At 39.4% G+C, this 20390-nt stretch overlaps 1 protein-coding gene across 2 annotated transcripts in view; it reads right to left on the bottom strand.

Annotated features, from left to right (window-relative positions):
• The window catches only part of glg1a (golgi glycoprotein 1a), a 156438-nt gene that overhangs the window by 87166 nt on the left and 48882 nt on the right, over positions 1 to 20390 (bottom strand). For both annotated transcript variants that reach the window (XM_073069741.1, XM_073069742.1), the window contains exons 4-5: positions 18504 to 18719; positions 1827 to 2012 (exon numbers count right to left, since the gene is read on the bottom strand). In XM_073069741.1, the coding sequence (XP_072925842.1) occupies positions 1827 to 2012; positions 18504 to 18719 (402 nt within the window). The remainder of the gene's footprint in view (positions 1 to 1826; positions 2013 to 18503; positions 18720 to 20390) is intronic.

The raw sequence follows: 20390 nt of genomic DNA, 5'->3' as shown, positions 1-20390 counted from the left end.
CCTTGCTGGTCTAATAAAGAGCCTCAGCCTAAAACGTTGACTGTATATTCATTTCCACAGATGCTGCCTGACCTGCTGAGTTCCTCTAGCATTTCTTGTGTTGCTCTGGATTTCTAGCATCTGCAGAATCCCTTGTGTTGCTGATACTTCACCTCTGTTTGGATTGCCCATAGTACATAGCTCTATGTCTTAAAAGCATACAAGAAGGTGGGATCATTGCTCGACAGTAAAATGAGATTTGTTTGAGGTTCCAATCTTTCAATACTTTCCTCAGATGGGTATTATGGAACACCGGGGGAATGATGAATTCTGTAATCAATCTGCCTTCACTCAGAAGTAGCCCTCAAGATACACAAAGCAATCCACATTTGCCAGGTTTTTATTTAGTGTTCAGGGGGAGCATAGGTGTGTGAAGGAAACTGTGGAAATGTCTATAAGGGTGCTTAAAGGGAAGACCTTTGTTTTACAGAATTTTAGTTCCAGATTGAAGATTGGGGTGACCTTTTCTTCTGCAATGGAAGTGAAATAGGATGAGCTGTTTACCATTCATCCTGTAGATTAGTGTCACTCCAATGGGGAACTTGGAAGCAAAATTCAATAATGCACTGAGAAAAACTTAAAACAGGGTTGGAGGGGTAACAGCCATTCCTGACACATCTAACATTGAGTCTCTGACGGACCAATGGTGAATTGCAATAGTTAACTCATCAACTTTAGAACATTCTCGCGATAAACTTGTGATTTAATTGAAAATGCTACCTCTACCTTTGGTTCTTAGGTGAAACCAGGAACAGGTTTGCACAGAACTTTTTTTTGACACAGCAGCTAGTCTCTGCTCAAATCTGCCAACAACCACATGCATTAGAAAGTTGAGAAGCACCACTTAAAGTTTCCCTATTTTCTCTCATCCTGAAAGATGCCACATCTTCCAATGGTCTTCTACACAGGCATTGCAAGAATATGAAAGAATGCAGTGCAGCTCTTAGAGCAACAATTAGTACCATTGCTCTCTCTCAATTCCATGATGCCACTTTCAAACTATCATTCAGTTGTTCTTTTCTCTGTTCCAACCCCTATTCTGGCAACCTCTATCTCACACCCTTCGTTAAGGTTGTCCTTAAACTGGGCCACTGCTAAATAAAGATTTGCGTCATTACTTTTACATTACAGTTGATAATTTTCTATCAGCAAGTATTGTAAAAAGCATTTACTGAAATTTGGAAAAAATTTTCATGCAAAAAGGACAACTAAACTTCCAATGTCTGTGACACTTCATGAAATAACCTCAAACTATTTTACACAAATTATATGGTCTGAAAAGAAATAAAATTTGAAATTACACAGGATCCACCAAATTTGAAGGTAGTTCATGGAGGGTGGAAGATAAATAGTAAAAATGAAAATAATGAACAAAAGACTTGCAGAATGGGCATATACAAAAAATATCTTGTGTATTTGCTCAGCACACGTATTCCAGAATTTATCAAGGTAGATTACACTTCCAGTAAGAACCATTGAATTAACTTATTACTTGTTTATGCTCTTAATCACTTCAGGTATTGTTCCAATACAGTATATAGAATATTCGTTGAGTGGACATTCAATTGTTAGGTAAGCTTTGCATTCCATTTGAATAATAAATGCTTGTGCAATTTAAAAAAATTAGAGCTCATAAGGACTTCAGATTCCCAGTTCTAGTCTTCCCACCAAACCATCCACATATTCATTCCATTAAAATGAATCTTGCAGGCAGATTAAAATCATGATTCAACATTTCTATTTCTGTGGTCTATAGCACCAATATAGTACAGAAAATAAAAACTTACATCTTCACAGAATCGTTCCCGATCATCTCTGCAGGAAAGATACAGGTGCCTGTCAAGGTGGAAGTCATCAGAAGATAGTTCTGCTACACGCAGGATGGCCTTCTTACAGCTGTCAGAAATCCGCTTTTCATCATTAACCAAAGTCTTTTCCAAACAAGCTACCACCTCCCCCTGTGAATGTACATCCTGTTTCGGAAGAAACAAATATTATTTCGAACCCTGCAAAAATGTAGCCAACAGCTAAATGCTCCATATGTCTCTTGGACAGCCAAATTACCCCATCTAGCAAAACATTAGTCCACTGGCTACAATCCATATGGATCGTAGTATCAACTGAATATTTTCCTCCCAATTACCCTTACAAATTTTATAGCCCCAGTTAATATTAGTCTGTAATTGCTATGATTTGACAAATTCACAAAAATGAATATCCCAGAAAAAAAAGAACCAAATCATAAAAAGGCCAACACAATACCCAGCGCTTGGGAAAACAGACAAGATGGACAAACTGCATAAACCATGGAGAAAGATGGTGGCCATGAAACTAAAATTTTGGGGCAAAAGAAGCATTTGAAGCATTTCCTGTTTTTACTTTAATTTTTTACTTAGGATTATAGTTTTTGATTTCCACAAATAATAGTAAAGGTCTAGAGACATTAAAATTATTAGCTTAAACAAGACTGATGTTAAAAAGGAAGAAAATTGTCTTTTCATAAATTCAAATAATGTCAGCTGAGACCTACTGATTGCAATTCTTAATTGATTTCAGAATTTTGATAATACGTTCCCTGAAATCCCTCTATCCAGGAAATATCCACAGTTGCTTTAGCTCTCAAGTACAAGGCTTCCAAGCTTGAATAGCAGCCGGCATTATAGCAGAAATAAGAGGGCACAAGTGAGTGCCACCTCACAGACAAAAAAAAAATCAGTTTTGTAAATGGGAGGCTAACTAGAGAAGCATAAAGTGAAAGTAAGTGCAGAAGCCTTTGGAATAAGTACTCAATCTGTACTCAGAGTTGTAGAATATTCTCAAGTTACAACACTTCAAAATGGAACCTAGAATGTGATATTAATGAGCAGAGGACTGCCCAATGGAGAGCAGTAGAGTACAGAAATGTAACCATCCTTGCAGATTTAATAGTTGGAAGGAAAACTATCATTATGTTGTTTCCCTGGGGCAAGGTAGGTTTGAACAGCGGCCAATCAGAGTACAGCAATGAGAGGAGAGATGACTCACACAGGTTAGCAAGAGTGCACTATGGAACATTTCACACAAGTTTCAGCTTTTGAACAGCAGCCAATCTGAGATCAGGATTCATTAGCAAAGGCAAAATGGAAATAAGGGAGGGGCAATCTACTCAATCATGCCTGATCCATTTTTACTCCCCGCCCTTCTTCTCATAACCTTTGATGCCGTGCCCTATCAAGGAGAACCTATCAATCTCCGCCTTAAATACATCCAACTACCTAGCCTCCACACTGCCTGTGGTAACAAATTCCACAAATTTTCCACCCTCTGGCTAAAGAAATTTCTCCACTTCTGTTTTAAATGGGCACCCCTCTATCCTGAGGCTGTGCACTCTTGTCCTAGACTCTCCAACCATGGGAAACATCCTTTTCACGTCTGCTCTGTCTAGGCCAGATTTGCCTTCGCAAAAACTGGTCAGCATGAAACTTATTTGCATACACCAAGATCCTCAACTGACCAGTATGCATGGAGGTGATTAACATGAATCTGATGATAATAGTGAAAAAGAATTAAAAAAAATTAGAGCTCCCACTCTGCAGCTGGAAATGGAAACTGTTTACATTGAAGATCTACTTAGATCTGTTGCCATTGTACTGTGTTGTGATACTTTATTCATCAACTATCTCGACAAGGATACAAGACATATATATGAAGTTATAAAAGGAACAATACTGCTTCTTATCCCTTCTTCTCTCTTGCCTATCACCCTCCTCTGGTGCCTTACCTCCTCCTCCATCTCCCATGGTCCACTCTCCACTCTAATCAGGTTCCTCCTTCTTCAGCCCTTTACCTTTTCTGTCTAACACCTCCCAGCTTCTCACTTCATTCCCCCTCCCTCCTCCACCCACCTGGCTTCACCTATCACCTTCCAGCTTGTTCTCTTTCCCCTCTCCCCGCCAGCTTTTCCAGGCTTCCTCTCCCTCCCCTTCCAACCTTCAAGGGTTGCAACTCAAAATATCGACTCTCCTTTTTCCTCTCTATAGATGCTGCCTTGTGTACTGAGTTCCTCCAGCATTTTGTGTGTGTTACTCTGGATTTCCAGCATCTACAGAATCTCGTGTTTGCGAACAATATTAAATAATTAAATAGATTGCCATATTCTCCAACAATAAGCTTTGTAGAAATGTATACAGAGATGCAACCAACATTCTAGGTAAGATCATACAGACAAAATGCTAGAGGAACTCAGCCGGTCAGGCAGCATCTATGGAAATTAATAAACAGTCAATGCTAGAGGCATAAGAGGAAGTGTTTTGAGTGGGCAAAGGAGAGCCTACGAAAAAAGGTGAAAGTTCTCTAATATATCTCCATACAAGTCATTTGGCAGCACCGCAGTTCTGTTTGGTATTTGTTCAGTACCAAACAGAAGTATTAAAGCAATACCCATGCACTCCAACCTTGATGCTGTACAGTAAGAATTAGATTAGGCATTAGAGCAAGCAATTAAAACAATTTGCAGTTCATCAACTACTTTAATAGACTATAATTAGGTTTGTGCCAATTGCTGGTTGGGAGTAATTCCAAAGGTGCCTCAACAATTAATGCAGTTTCATAATGCAGCTGGTATTTCCCAATAGGAAACTGCAAACTCTTTTTAGCCAGGCATAATCAGAACAGTTATGAAGAAAGAGAACATATTTCACAAAAAAAATTAAATAAGCAATAAATAATTAAAGGAGAGGTCTCCAGCAACTCTAGGCACCGACCACAGGCTCTGTTGGCAATAGTGGAATATACATGACAAGATGCATCACAAATGTGAAGTACTCCTATTCACTCTGTTAAATGTACAACTAAATTGTGGCACAATGTTTCAAAGAATATGCAGCACCTACATTCAATTTCAAATCTTTCTGACATTGTGATAAAAGATATTTAGTGCTTATTATGATTAACTAAGATCTTCAACTTGGGAAACCATAATGAAAGGAGATGAACTTAACTTCTTTGGCTAACTTCTAAATTGCTCATCTGCACAAAAGAATTACAAGCACAGTGGAGCGGGGGTGAAAATAAATGATATTAAAGTTTCATGCAAAGTCACAAATAGAAGGGTTGTGTGTGGTGGTAATAATCTTCTGAGGTGTGTCTATTTCAATGCGAGGAGTATTGTGGGGAAGGCTGACGAGCTGAAGGCGTGGATTGACACGTGGAATTATGACATTGTAGCCATTAGTGAAACTTGGCAACAGGAGGGGCAGGACTGGCAGCTTAATGTTCCAGGATTCTGATGTTTCAGACGTGATAGAGGCAGAGGGATGACTGGCATTGCTAGTCAGGGAAAATGTTACAGCAGTGCTCAGGCAGGACAGATTAGAAGGCTTGTCTACCGAGGTCATATGGGTGGATCTGAGAAGCAGGAAAGGTATGACCACATTAATGGGGTTGTATTATAGACCACCCAATAGTCAGTGAGAATTGGAGGAGCAATTTGCAGAGAGATAGCAGACAACTGCAGGAAACAAAGGTGTGATAGTAGGGGATTTTAATTTTCCACATTGATTGGGACTCCCATACTGTTAAAGGTCTAGACGGGTTAGAGTTTGTAAAATGTGTTCAGGAAAGTTTTCTAAATCAATATATAGAGGTACCAACTAGAGAGGATGCGATATTAGATCTCCTATTAGGAAACGAGTTAGGACAGGTGACATAAGTGTGTGCAGGGGAACACTTTGGTTCCAGTGATCATTACACCATTAGTTTCAACTTGATCATGGATAAAGATAGATCTGGTCCTCAGGTTGAGGTTCTAAACTGGAAAAAGGCCAAATCTGAAGAAATGAGAAAGGATCTAAAAAGCGTGGATTGGGACATTTTGTTCTTTAGCAAGGATGTCATTGGTAAATGGGAGGCCTTCAAAGGAGAAATTGAGAGTGCAGAGTTTGTATGTTCTGTCAGGATTAAAGGCAAAGTGAATAAGGATAAGGAACCTTGGTTCTCGAAGGATATTGGAACTCTGATAAAGAGGAGAGAGATGTATGACATGTATAGGAAACAGGTAGCAAATAAGATACTTTAGGAGTATAAAAAGTGCAAAAAAAAACTTTAGAAAGAAATCAGGAGGACTAAAAGGCATGAGATAGCTTTGGCAGTCAAGGTGAAGGAAAATCCAAAGAGCTTCTAAAGTTATATTAAGAACAAAAGGATAGTAAGAGATAAAATTGGTCCTCTTGAAGATCAGAGTGGTCAGCTATGTATGGAACCAAAAGAAATGGGGGAGATCTTAAATGGGTTTTTTTGCATCTGTATTTTCTAAGGAAACTGGCATGCAGTCAATGGAAATAGTGGCAAACAAGTAGTGAGGTCATGGAACCTATACAGATTGAAGAGGAGAAGGTGCTTGCTATCTTGAGGCAAATCAAGAAAGATGTCAACAAAATAGAGAGTACAGAGGAAATTTACTAGAATGTTACCTGGGTTTCAGCACCTAAGTTACAGAGAAAGGTTGAACAAGTTAGGTCTTTATTCTTTGGAGCGTAGAAGGTTGAGGGCAGACTTTGATAGAGGTATTTAAAATTATTAGGGGGAATAGATAGAGTGGACGTGGTTAGGCTTTTTCCATTGAGAGTAGGGGAGATTCAAACAAGAGGACATGAGTTGAGAGTTAAGGGGCAAAAGTTTAGGGGTAACATGAGGGGGAATTTCTTTATTCAGACAGTGGTAGCGAGTGGGATGAGCTTCCAGTAGAAGTGGCACAGGCAGGTTCGATATTGTCATTTAAAGTAAAATTGGATAGGTATATGGACAGGAAAAGAATGGAGGGTTATGGGCTGAGTACAGATCGGTGGGACTAGGTGAGAGTAAGTGTTCGGCACGGACTAGAAGGGCCGAGATGACTTGTTTCCGTGCTGTAATTGTTATATGGTTATAAATCAGAGTAGATAAATCCCCAGGACCTGACAGGGTATTCCCTCGGACCCTGAAGGAGACTAGTGTTGAAATTGCAGGGGCCCCTGGCAGATATATTTAAAATGTCAGTATCTGCAAGTGAGGTGCCAGAGGATTGGAGGATAGCTTATGCTGTTCCGTTGTTTAAAAAAGGCTCAAAAAGTAATCCAGGAAATTATAGGCCGTTAAGTTCGACGTCTGTGGTAGGTAAATTATTGGAAGGAGTACTAAGAGATAGGACCTACAAGTATTTGGATGGACAGGGACTTATTAGGGAGAGTCAACACAGCTTTGTGCGTGGTAGGTCATGTTTAACAAATCTATTAAGAGTTTTTCAAGGAGGTTACCAGGAAAGCAGATGAAGGGAAGGCAGTGGATGTTGTCCACGTGGACTTCAGTAAGGCCTTTGACAAGGTCCCGCATGGGAGGTTAGTTAGGTTAGTTAGATTCAATCGCTAGGTATACATGGAGAGGTAGTAAATTAGATTAGACATTGTCTCAATGGGAGAAGCCAGAGAGTGGTAGTGGAGGATTGCTACTCTGAGTGGAGGCCTGTGACTAGTGGTGTGTCACAGGGATCAGTGCTGGGTCCATTGTTATTTGTCATCTATATCAATGATCTAGATGATAATGTGGCAAATTGGATCAGCAAATTTGCTGATGATACAAAGGTTGGAGGTGTAGTGGACAGTGAGGGAGGTTTTCAAAGTTTGCAGAGGGATTTGGACCAGCTGGAAAAATGGGCTGAAAAATGGCAGATGGAGTTTAATACAGACAAGTGTGAGGTATTGCACTTCGGAAGGAAAAACCAAGGTAGAACATACAAGGTAAATGGTAGGGCACTGAGGAGTGCAGTAGAACAGAGGAATCTAGGAATACAGATACAAAATTCCATAAAAGTGGTTTCACAGGTAGATAGGGTGGTAAAGTGAGCTTTTGGTACATTGGCCTTTATAAATCAAAGTATTGAGTATAAGAGTTGGAATGTTATGGTGAGGTTGTATAAGGCATTGGTGAGGCCGTATTTGGAGTATTGTGTACAGTTTTGATCATCTAATTACAGGAAGGATATTAATAAGGTTGAAAGAGTGCAGAGACGGTTTACAAGGATGTTGCCAGGACTTGAGAAACTGAGTTACAGAGAAAGGTTGAATAGGTTAGGACTTTATTCCCTGGGGCGTAGAAGAATGAGGGGAGACTTGATAGAGGTATATAAAATTGTGATGGGTATAGATGGAATGAATGCAAGCAGGCTTTTTCCACTGAGGCTAAGGGAGAGAAAAAAAACCAGAGGACATGGGTGAAGGGGGAAAAGTTTAAAGGGAACATTAAGGGGAGCTTCTTCACACAGAGAGTGGTGGGAGTGTGGAATGAGCTGCCAGAATAAGTTGTAAATGCGGGCTCATTTTTAACATTCAAGAAAAACTTGGACAGGTACATGAATGACAGGTGTATGGAGGGATATGGGCCAGGTGCAGGTCAGTGGGACTAGGCAGAAAAATGGTTCGGCACAGCCAAGGGCCAAAAGGCCTGTTTCTGTGCTGTAATGTTCTATGGTTCTCTGGTTCTATAATAGGAACATTGGCAGTAGCTCACCATACCTTGCAAAAATATTCCATTCAATCAATGGAATGTTTTTTTAAAAAAGAAAAATAATCAACACATGCATACACGGATACATTCATATTTATAAATGCAAATATTTTGGAAACAAAGGTAAGGGAAAGTGCATACCAGACAACATAATCACACTATCTTTAATTTGAGGCATTCAAAATACCAAACCACCTCTCACAATGCTCTTGCATGGATTCAGTTACAGTGAGGATGAGGGATGAGGAAAATATGGTTTGGGTGCCAACCTCTTAAAAAACTTCTTTTGGCAAAATAATTACAGTATCATTCATGGACCAACATATTCTGGAACACAAAGTTAGATATCAATTGCACACTATATCACAAAATTGCATGCAGTTTACGGTACAGAGTAAGTTATTCAGCCCAAGTGATTTGAGATGCCATTTTTTTTCCTTTACCCAAACTACCTGAAGCCTTCCAGCAGACTACAGGCCAGATAAACCAACCCGAGACTAATGACATATGTCTGGCATGCACCCACCTGGATTTAGAAAAATACCCCTTGTCCCAAGGTTAGACACATTAGAAATATGGAAACCCTAGGATTTTAAATAAACGTACAATTTTGAAAATAAACGTACTGCTGCATATTAACAATATTATTAACTTCCTTGTTAACTTTTTACAAATGTCTCCCAAAAGACTTCAAATGCCCACCAGGAACAGCATCACTTTATAAAAGAGCAAGGGAAAATAGGAGGCATTAGTCTGTGCTCAAGTTTTATTATACAAATTAGACAAAAATAAGATTCTCAACTGATGCAAAAACAGAAGCTGATGCTGTGAAAAGAAATCTGACAAAAGAGGAAGTCCAATATTGTACACAGAAGCTATGTCACTACAATTTCTTTGGCTTGGAAATACTTCTACGCTATTGATTTCCATGATAGTGAAACAACAGCAAAGAAAAGTACCTCAGCTATACTGTGGCATGCTAAAATAGATGCAATGGAATGGAACTGCAATGGAACCAAGTCAGACATATATGATGGAACAGACAATCTTGCTGGAGGAACTCTGCAGGTCAAGCAGCATCAGGGGAGGAAAGAAACTCAACACTTCAGGTCAAAACCCATACAATGCTGTTTGACCTGTCAAGCTTCTCCAGCAGATTGTATGATTGCTCCAGACTGCAGCATCTGCAGTAAAATATGGCAGTATTAGTGCACACCAAAAGAAATCTGCTTCAAAGAAACTAAGTCCTTGGTATATGGATATGAGACAATTCCAAGTAATCCTTTGGAAAAGTTTTCCTGAGCAAGTACAAATGCTTACCAATGTGGGTGCTATTTATGGTTAAGTATCAACAAGTAGTTATTACCCAAATCAGGTACAATTTCAAGGCAATATCATCATGCAGCCAAAAAGACAATTACATTTGCAGATTACTGATATGCTGAGGGATAAGAATATGATAGCTTCAACTGACAAGTGAATTGATAACTTCTGAAAAATACCAATCTAATGTAGTGAAGATGGGCAAAAGATTAGAATGGAAGCTGTAGGCTGAAGGGCCTGTATCTGGATGACATCACATCAGAATTTGAACTTAATGTGACAATGCTGTTTATGTTGGAAGACAGAAACTGGTAAAAGAATAAAATTTTAAGCTGTTGAATATTCCTACCTCTCAATAAACAAATTTAAATATTAGAGTTAAGGCAATAGATCAAAAGTAGCTTAGCCTCAGACCACAATGATACCTGAATTGTAGGGAATAAGTATATATGACAACTGCATTTGATTCAACAGAATTATCTTCCAGATATCCAGATGGCAATTCTAAATGATGAAAATCCCTCCAAATACCTAAAAGAAAATGGCTTTGCATCAGTTACCTAAAACAGAGATTTAGATAGAACAAGATTAGGACATGCCACATGGCTTTATGCGGCACAGGACAAGCCTTAGTAACTTGCTTTGACCTTTATTTTGAGAAGATGACAAAGGTGCTTGAATGAGGGTAAGGCAGTGGACTTTGTCTACATAGACTTTAGAAAGGTATTTGGAAAGGCACCCCATGGTAGTTTAAACATAGAAAACCTATGGACTTTAATCCAGGTAAGTGTAAGATGTTGCATTTTGGGAGTTTACACTGGCTACACCAGTGGATAAGGTAGCAAAGAAAATGTATGCCATGCTTGCCTTCATTGTAGGAATGTTGACTATAAGTGTAAGGAACTCATGCTGCACCTATGTAAAACTTAAGTCAGACTGCACTTGGAGTATTGATGCAGTTCTGGTCACTCCATTACAAGGAGGATGTATAGTCTGTGAGGGTGCAGAAGAGGTTTACCAGGATGTTGCCTGGATTACAGAGTATCAGCTATAAGATCAGACAAACTTGGATTGTTCTCCTTAGAGCATTGAAGGTTGAGGGGAGACCTCAGGTTTTTAAAAATTGAATGAGACATAGACATCAGAATCTTCTCTGAGGTAGAAATGTGAAACACCAGAGGACATGCTATTAAGGTTAGTGTGGGACGGGGGTGTTTATGAATTAAATGGCAAAGTGAGGGGTGATTCCCCCTCCTCCCAGAGTATGGTAGGTGCTTGGAATGAGCTACAAGAAGTAGGCAGTTTAGGAGATAGAGACTTTCAGGTGTACACACAGAGTTGAAGAGATTGGAGGGATATCATCAATACACAGGAAGGAAACATTCAGTATAAAGTGGCATCAAGATCAGAATATCATCATAGACCAAATGGCCTGTCCAATACTGTACTATTCTACACCGTTTGAGATTTATCATAAGCTACACAAGTAACTGGAGTAGTATGGAAATCAACTCAGATTTTGGCGGACTTCTTTCACCATTTTATGAACTTTAAAAGAAACTTGAAGGAGATCAGTATCAAAGGAGACAATGTCCTGGTGAAGGAGATTCAAATATTGTAGGTTACTTTCTTCTGATATTCCAATTAGAGTGAATAACCATAAAGAATGGATTGTGAAGAAAAGAAGTAATTTGCACAAGGTGGCAAAGTTGCTCGTAACTAGCTTTAAGGCCAGAAGTAAGCTCTGACATCCGTGGAGTGATGATGCAATTATGCCTCCCGAGGCAATAGGGTATGACGTTTTTTTGAATGTGAGAATATACAACAGGGCATCAATGCTGATGAAGAAGTGTAAAAGATGTTGGTTCGCAACTGTGAAGGCAAATTAAAGTAAAACAAGTTTTCTGCAAATTAGCATGGCTGGCTAGAAGTATACCCTGCATTCTGAGTAGGAGTAGGTAATGGAGGCAGCAGTTAAGACAGTTGAGTGCTCCACTTGCAGTATGTGGGAAGTCAGGGCAAGCAGCATTGTCCTTGATGACTACACCTGTGAAAGATGCATCCAGCTGCAGCTCCTGACAAACCGTGTTAGGGAACTGGAGCTGGATGAACTTCAGATCATTCCGGAGGCAGAGGGAGAAATAGACAGGAGTTACAGGGAGATAGTCACCCCTAGGAGTCAGGAGACAGGGAGCTGGGTGACAGTCAGGAGAGGGAAGGGGAATAGACAGAATGAGCAGAGCACCCCTGTGACCATTCCCACCAATAATAAGTACATCATTTTGGATACTGTTGATGGGGACGACCTACCAGGGACAAGTTGCAGTGGTTGTGTCTCTGGCACCGAGACTGGACCCTCAAATCAGAAGGGAAGGAGGGAAAAGAGGAGAGCAGTAGTGATACGGGATTTGATAGTTAGGGGGACAGAGAAGACGTTCTGTGGAAGAGATCGAGAATCTCAGCTGGTCTGCTGCCTCCCTAGTGCCAGGGTCCACAATATCTCCGATCGAGGTCTCAGTATTCTCAAGAGGGAGGGTGAGTAGTCGGATGTCGTGGTCTATGTGGGGACCAATGACGTGGGTAGGAAGAGTGAGGAGGTCCTGAAAGGTGAGTTTAGGGAGTTAGGTGCCAAGTTAAAGGACAGGACCTCCAGGATGGCAATCTCAGGATTGCTACCAGTGCTACGTGCAGACAAGTTTACAAATAGTAAGGTAGCGCAGATCAACATGTGGCTGAAGACATGGTGCAGGAGGGAGGACTTCAGATTTATAGATAATTGGGCAGTTTTCCAGGGAAGGCGGGACCTGTTCCGTCTGGCGGGACAGTTTACACCTGAACTGGAGGGGGAAAAATATTCTTGCAGGTAGGTTTGCTAGAGAGGCTCCAGTGGATTTAAACTAGATACAATGGGGGAGGGGAACCAGAGTGTAGGAACAGATGTATGGGAGAAGGAAGAAAAAGATAGCAAAGTTGTTTGCACCGTTAGTGATAAACAGAGAGTAAAAGGTGAAGAATTTCTTAAATGCATCTATTTTAATGCTAGGAGCATTGTAAGAAAGGTGGATGAGCTTAGAACATGGACTGATACCTGGAAATATGATGTTGTAGCTATTAGTGAAACATGGTTGCAGGAGGGGTGTGATTGGCAACTAAATATTCTTGGATTTCGTTGCTTCAGGTGTGATAGAATCAGAGGAACAAGAGGGGGAGGCATTGCATTGCTTGTCCAAAAATATTACAGCGGTGCTCTGGCAGGATAGATTAGAGGGCTCATCTAGGGAGACTATTTGGATGGAATTGAGGAATGGTAAAGGTGTAGCAACACTTATAGGGGTGTATTATAGACCACCTAATGGGGAGCAAGAATTGGAGGAGCAAATTTGTAAGGAGATAGCAGTTATTTGTAGTAAGCACAAGGTTGTGATTGTGGGAGATTTTAATTTTCCACACATAGACTGGGAAGCCCATTCTGTAAAAGGGCTGGATGGTTTGGAGTTTGTAAAATGTGTGCAGGATAGTTTTTTGCAGCAATACATAGAGGTACCAACTAGAGAAGGGGCAGTGTTGCATCTCCTGTTATGGAATGTGATAGGTCAGGTGACGGAGGTATGCGCTGGGGAGCACTTCAGGTCCAGTGATCACAATGCCGTTAGTTTCAATATAATTATGGAAAAGGATAGGACTGGACCCAGGGTTGAGATTTTTGATTGCAGAAAGGCCAACTTTGATGAGATGCGAAAGGATTTAGAAGGAGTGGATTGGGACAATTTGTTTTATGGAAAGGATGTAATAGAAAAATGGAGATCATTTAAAGGTGAAGTTTTGAGGGTACAGAATCTTTATGTTCCTGTTAGGTTGAAAGGAAAGGTTAAAAGTTTGAGAGAACCATGGTTTTCAAGGGATATTGGAAACTTGGTTCGGAAAAAGAGAGATCTACAATTAACACAGGCAGCATGGAGTAAATGAGGTGCTCGAGGAATATAAACAATGTAAAAAGAATCTTAAGAAATTAGAAAAGCTAAAAGATATGAGGTTGCTTTGGCAAGTAAGGTGAAAATAAATCCAAAGAGTTTCTACAGTTATATTAATAGCAAAAGGATAGTGAGGGATAAAATTGGTCCCTTAGAGAATCAGAGTGGACAGCTAGCTATGTGTGGAGCCAAAAGAGATGGGGGAGATTTTGAACAATTTCTTTTCTTCGGTATTCACTAAGGAGAAGGATATTGAATTGTATAAGTTAAGGAAACAAGTAGGGAAGTTATGGAAACTATGATGATTAAAGAGGAGAATGTACTGACACTTTTAAGAAATATAAAAGTGGATAAATCTGCAGGTCCTGATAGGATATTCCCTAGGACCTTGAGGGAAGTTAGTGTAGAAATTGCAGGGGCTCTGACAGAAATACTTCAAGTGTCATTAGAAACGGGGATGGTGCCAGAGGATTGGTGTATTGCTCATGTTGTTCCATCGTTTAAAAAAGGTTCTAAAAGTAAACCTAGCAATTATAAGCCTGTAAGTTTATGTCAGTGGTGGGTAAATTAATGGAAAGTATTCTTAAAGATGGTATATATAATTATCTGGATAGACAGGGTCTGATTAGGAACAGTCAACATGGATTTGTGTGTGGAAGGTCATGTTTGACAAATCTTATTAATTTTTTTGAAGAGGTTACTAGGAAAGTTGATGAGGGTAATGCAGTGGATGTTGTCTATATGGACTTCAGTAAGGCCTTTGACAAGGTTCCACACGGAAGGTTAATTAGGAAGGTTCAATCGTTAGGTATTAATATTGAAGTAGTAAAATGGATTCAACAGTGGCTGGATGGGAGATGCCAGAGAGTAGTGGTGGATAACTGTCTGTCAGGTTGGAGGCTGGTCTCTAGTGGTGTGCCTGCCTCAGGGATCTGTACTGGGTCCAATGTTGTTTGTCATGCACATTAATGATCTGGATGATGGGGTGGTAAATTGGATTAGTTAAGTATGCAAATGATACCAAGATAGGTGGCATTGTGGATAATTAAGAAGGTTTTCAAAGCTTGCAGAGAGATTTAGGCCAGTTAGAAGAGTGGGCTGAAAGATGGCAGATGGAGTTTAATGCTGATAAGTGTGAGGTGCTACATTTTGGTAGGAATAATCAAAATAGGACATACATGCTAAATGGTAAGGCATTGAGGAATGCAGAAGAACAGAGCAATCTAGGAATAATGGTGCACAGTTCCCTGAAGGTGGAATCTCATGTGGATAGGGTGGTGAAGAAAGCTTTTGGTATGTTGGCCTTTATAAATCAGAGCATTGAGTATAGGAGTTGGGATGTAATGTTAAAATTGTACAAGGCATTGGTGAGACCAAATTTGGAGTATTGTGTACAGTTCTGGTCACCGAACTATAGGAAAAATGTCAACAAAATAGAGAGAGTACAGAGGAAATTTACTAGAATGTTACCTGGGTTTCAGCACCTAAGTTACAGAGAAAGGTTGAACACGTTAGGTCTTTATTCTTTGGAGCGTAGAAGGTTGAGGGGGGACTTGATAGAGCTATTTAAAATTATGAGGGGGATAGATAGAGTTGACATGGATAGGCTTTTTTCCATTGAGAGTAGGGGAGATTCAAACAAGAGGGCATGAGTTGAGAGTTAGGCGGCAAAAGTTTAGGGGTAACATGAGGGGGAACTTCTTTACTCAGAGTGGTAGCTGTGTGGAACAAGCTTCCAGTAGAAGGGGTAGAGGCAGGTTCGATATTGTCATTTAAAGTAAAATTGGACAGGTATATGGACAGGAAAGGAATGGAGGGTTATGGGCTGAGTGCAGGTCGGTGGGACTAGGTGAGAGTAAGCGTTCGGCACAGACTAGAAGGGCCGAGATGGCCTGTTTCTGTGCTGTAACTGTTATATGGTCTTTGGGACTGAAAACATACTTCTGAAGCATATCCTCCTCTTTCCTTCTCCATGTGCATCTCAGGTCACAATACATATAAATTCTTACTCATTCTGCAAGAACCCTCAGCTTCATCATCGAACACCAAAAGATTACGTCTTATAAAAATGCTAAAAGATTTATGCTCACTCCTTATACTTTACTAATAGAAAGTTTCTTTGCTTTGTGATACGTGTAGGCCCTTCGGCCCTTCAAGCCACACTGCCCCAGTAACTCCTGACAAACTCGATTAAACCTAACCTAATCACAGGACAATTTGCAATGACCAAATAACCTACCTGATACACCTTTGGACTGTGAGAACAAACTCGAGCACCTGGTGAAAGCCCATGTATCCCATGGGCAGGACCTACAGAGACTCCCTACAGAACGGCACCGGACTTGAACTCCGAACTCTAGAACATCCTGAGCTGTAATATTGTCCTGCTAACCGCTACACTACTATGGCACTCAAGAATAGAAACAAAGCTGAAAACTGATGACAAAGACTCATTTGAAACAAAAATAAGTACTGCCTCTGGAGTGTAAAGAAATATTGATTGTTTTGCTACAGAACATTTGGAGCAGGGCACTTCTTCCCTGAAGGTTGTTTTGACATTAACAAGATCAATACCATACAAATTACTCCAGAAGTAGTCTCTCAAAAGTCCTAACTGAAGAAAAATCTCTCAACTTTTTTATTCAATTCCTCTACCAATAAACAATAAAATTCTAGAGCAACAAAGGAAGTGGAGGAACTCAACAGGTTAGACCTATGGAGGGAACTAGACAGTCAACATTTTGTATCAAGACCCTTCAAATGGACTGGAAAGAAAGAGCTGATCCTGTCCTGATTAAGGGTTTCAACCCACAACATCAACTACTGACCAATGCCATCCATAGATGGTGCCTGACATGCTGAGTTCCTCCTGCTCATTTGCATGTTGCTCCAAATTTCTAGCATCTGAGGTCTCATGTCTCCAACAATAAAGTTATGTTCACTTACCTAAATTCTTGCCTTCTTTAAAAGATGCATGAAGGCATTCAAAGCTTTCTGCATATTAAAGTCTGCAATCCTTCACCATTTAATGTGCTTAATTTATCCCTGTTGGGAAAATGTGCATTTTTCCTGCCAATAATACTTATTTCCCAAATGTTTCTCCACTTATTGAACCTACCCGTCCTTTCGTCATCTTATATTTGGTTCACAACTTACTTTCCCCACCAATTTTTGTGTTATCAACAGATTTAGCAGCTGTACTTTAGTGTCAACAAGTCATTTACATAAAAAAAAATTTAAACCTGACTGATTTTGACAAGTTGTAGCAGCCATAATGGGGATAAAGGATGCTTATTAATCCATTTCAAGTTTTTTCTTGACTTCAATAACAAGGTCCAGGAATGAGCAAAAGATTATCCAAATATACAAAAGCTAGAAGTCCAATCTAAAAGAGAAAATAGTGTGCATATGTACCTTCAAAAATAAGTAGTGGTGGACACAAGGTAGGCTACGGTTAAAACTACTCAAGCTTTGGTATCTAGCATTAACCTACGAATATTTCATTCTAGGTCACAGCAACTTCAATGATGCAAAAATATAACTGAAATTATAAAATTTGAGATTCTGCAACACAAAGGTTTGTGTAATTGGGCAAAGACTTAGTTAATGGAATGCAATGTGGAGATGTATTAGCTTATATATTTAACAAACAGGAATCAAAAAAGCAGACATTTAAATGAAGAGAGTGCAAATGAATCACAAAGTTAGCAGGCAGGTCCAACAATAGCTATAAAAAGCGAATGGTACATTGGTCTTTATGCAAAAGAGTTCAGGTTTAAGAATAGAGATGTTTTGTTACAATTGCACAGAGGATTGTACAGGTCACACCTGGAATACTGTGCATGGTTTTGGTTCCCTTACCTAAAAAAAAGGTATTGTAGCATTGGAAGCAGCCCAAAGAAAAATTACCAGACCAATTTCTGGGATAAGACTATTGTCCGATCAAGAGAGGCTAAATAGTTTAGGCCTGTACTGCGTGCAGTTTAGAAAAATGAGGGATGACATTATGCAAATAGACAAGATCAAAGGAAGCTTGACAGGATAGATGTTTACACAGAAGCCAGAATTTGGAGCAACAAAAATTACAAGAGGAACTCTGCAGGTCAAGCCACATCTATGGAAAAAAGTGGACAGTCCATGTTTTCAGTTGAGACCCTTCATCTAGACATAAATTTTGAGGCTTTTGCTAGGAGTCTCAAAAAAAGGGTCTTAGCAAAAAAAGGAGCCAGCGATTTAAAACTGAAGTGCATAGAAATTTGTTCTCTCGGATGGTATAGTGAATTTTTGGAGTTCTCTGCCCCCAAGGCTAATAGAAGCAAGGTCATTACTTAAACAAAGTGGAAAAAATAAACATTTAAAAAGGTTGGGGAATTGAGAGTTTTGGAATTAGCACAGAAGAAAAGTTGAGGCCAGCAGAGATCTGCCATATTCATACTGATTTGCAAAGGAGACTTGAGGGGCCTGATAATCTACCCCTACACTTATTTTCTTGTATTTAACCAAACTTACGTATTTCACAAGCAGTTCATCTTTGTTGTAACTGTTTACATTGCATAGCCTTACAAAGTTTGTTACAACCTCATGTTGCATGTGGTAATCTATATATGCAATCTTCTCTTGGTCAGTTCACCTAATCACAGCAAGAGGCAATACCTTTTCACCAGGCCGAATGCTTCCACATTTGAATTGGTTGATGTCATTCTTGCAACTGTCCATAAAGCCGCAAATGAGTTGGTAATCACTGAAGATGATCGCTGTCATTTTGGTTATGAACTGACGACACTGGTATTCAGTTATGTTTGCACGATGATCAATCAAGCAGGAAATTACATAGCCCTTTCCTGGTTCTTGCTCAGCACACTCCTTCACCTATTAAAAAAAATTAAAAACATAACCACAAACATTTTTCAGCAAAAGCAATGCAGCTTTCTCAGACAGGTCCAATTAAATGCAACTATATTACTGAATATCTATTGAAGATTCCTAAATACAGAACCAGACCTCTTGCTTATGCTGCCTCCAGAGCAAAAGCCAAAAAAAAATCAAGAATTTTTTAATCCAGATAAATCAAAGTTATCATCTCTACCATGCTTTCTCTCAAGGTAATTTCTCTCAAAATTATGCCACAGTGACATAGCCAGCTGATTCACTCCACATACAGGATCTGAGACTGACTATGCTGTTCTCTTAAGAGACATTGGATTAGTTTGTTTAGAAAGGATTTTTACGTGGTACATATAGGAAAATAGAATTAAATTCACAAAATGTTTCTGAGATTACATTGAATCTCAATGAAAAGCCAAGTCAAGGATGATATATCAAAGATATCCGTTTGACATTAGGGATCTAAGACATTCAACTAAATTAGGACACCTCTTATATAGTTTATTATCACTGACATATCTGACTGCTATCTGAACGGCTCATGAACCAATGACTACTTATGATTTTGCTCTCTTTTTGTATTATTTTATGTTTCTTATTGTAAATTACAGTAATTTCACATATTGCAATGTTCTGCTGCTGCAAAACAAATTTCACAACATATATCAGTGATAATAAACCTGATTCTGATTTATTCAATGCAAACAACAACCAGGATTGCAGGGACAAATTCGCTAGAACTAGAAAGGAAGGATCCAGCTGAAAGAGAATCTTCTGAAAATCTGGACTTACACTTGCAGTCCATTTCAAAGATTAGGTCCATCTAGATTCAAGAACCTGTGTTTAAAATTGTGACACAGCCAATATTCATTTTACCAGAGTGGTGTAATAGTTAAATTACTAGACTGGTAATCCAGAGGATTGGCCTAGCCATCAGAGAATTGCGGTGCAAATCTCAATGTAAAAAAAATGTGGCATCAATAGTAACAACCATGCAAGTATTGGAGTGTCATAAAAACCCACCTGATATTTTCATGCCCTTCAGAGAAGGAAATCTGTATATACACCTCTAATAATACTTCACTTAATTAGCTTCAAGCCTACTTACATTTAAACACATTTAGGGAACAAAAATACACACCACCAGGCACTAGTATTGTAGTTGTATGCAGAGTAATCAATTGAAGTCAACTTTTCTAGCTTAAGAAGCTCCAGGATTATGTTCTAAATTGGCTGTTCTGTAAGAAAGGGACTGTCACACTCCAGTGGAACAACAGCCATTAAACAACCAGAGGTTATAGCACTGTAACATACAATCCAAAGCAGTACCTTGAGAAAGGTTCCAATACAAATTTCAAGCTGGAAGTACTTTGTACTTGTTAAGAGCATAATTAATGAAAAGTTCTATTGATTATCATTGAATCGACATTGAATCAGCTAACACATTTGGAAGCAGAAACTAGTAAGGGCACTAAATGAACTCTGGGTGAGAAAATCTTAAAGTCATGAAACCACTACTAATCAGTCCAACTGCCATAAAATGGTGGTGCACTCGGTAACAGCGGCTTCTACAGGGCCAACCAAAGATGTTATTGCCGTTTATGAACATTTTTTTTTAAAAACAATCACAAGATCCTGACAGCCACGACAAACTTA

Source organism: Hemitrygon akajei, chromosome 17 (assembly GCF_048418815.1).
Source record: "Hemitrygon akajei chromosome 17, sHemAka1.3, whole genome shotgun sequence".
Taxonomy (NCBI): Eukaryota; Metazoa; Chordata; class Chondrichthyes; order Myliobatiformes; family Dasyatidae; genus Hemitrygon; species Hemitrygon akajei.
The sequence above is the reverse complement of the archived record's forward strand: the minus strand, read 5'-3'. Positions and strand labels throughout refer to the sequence as shown.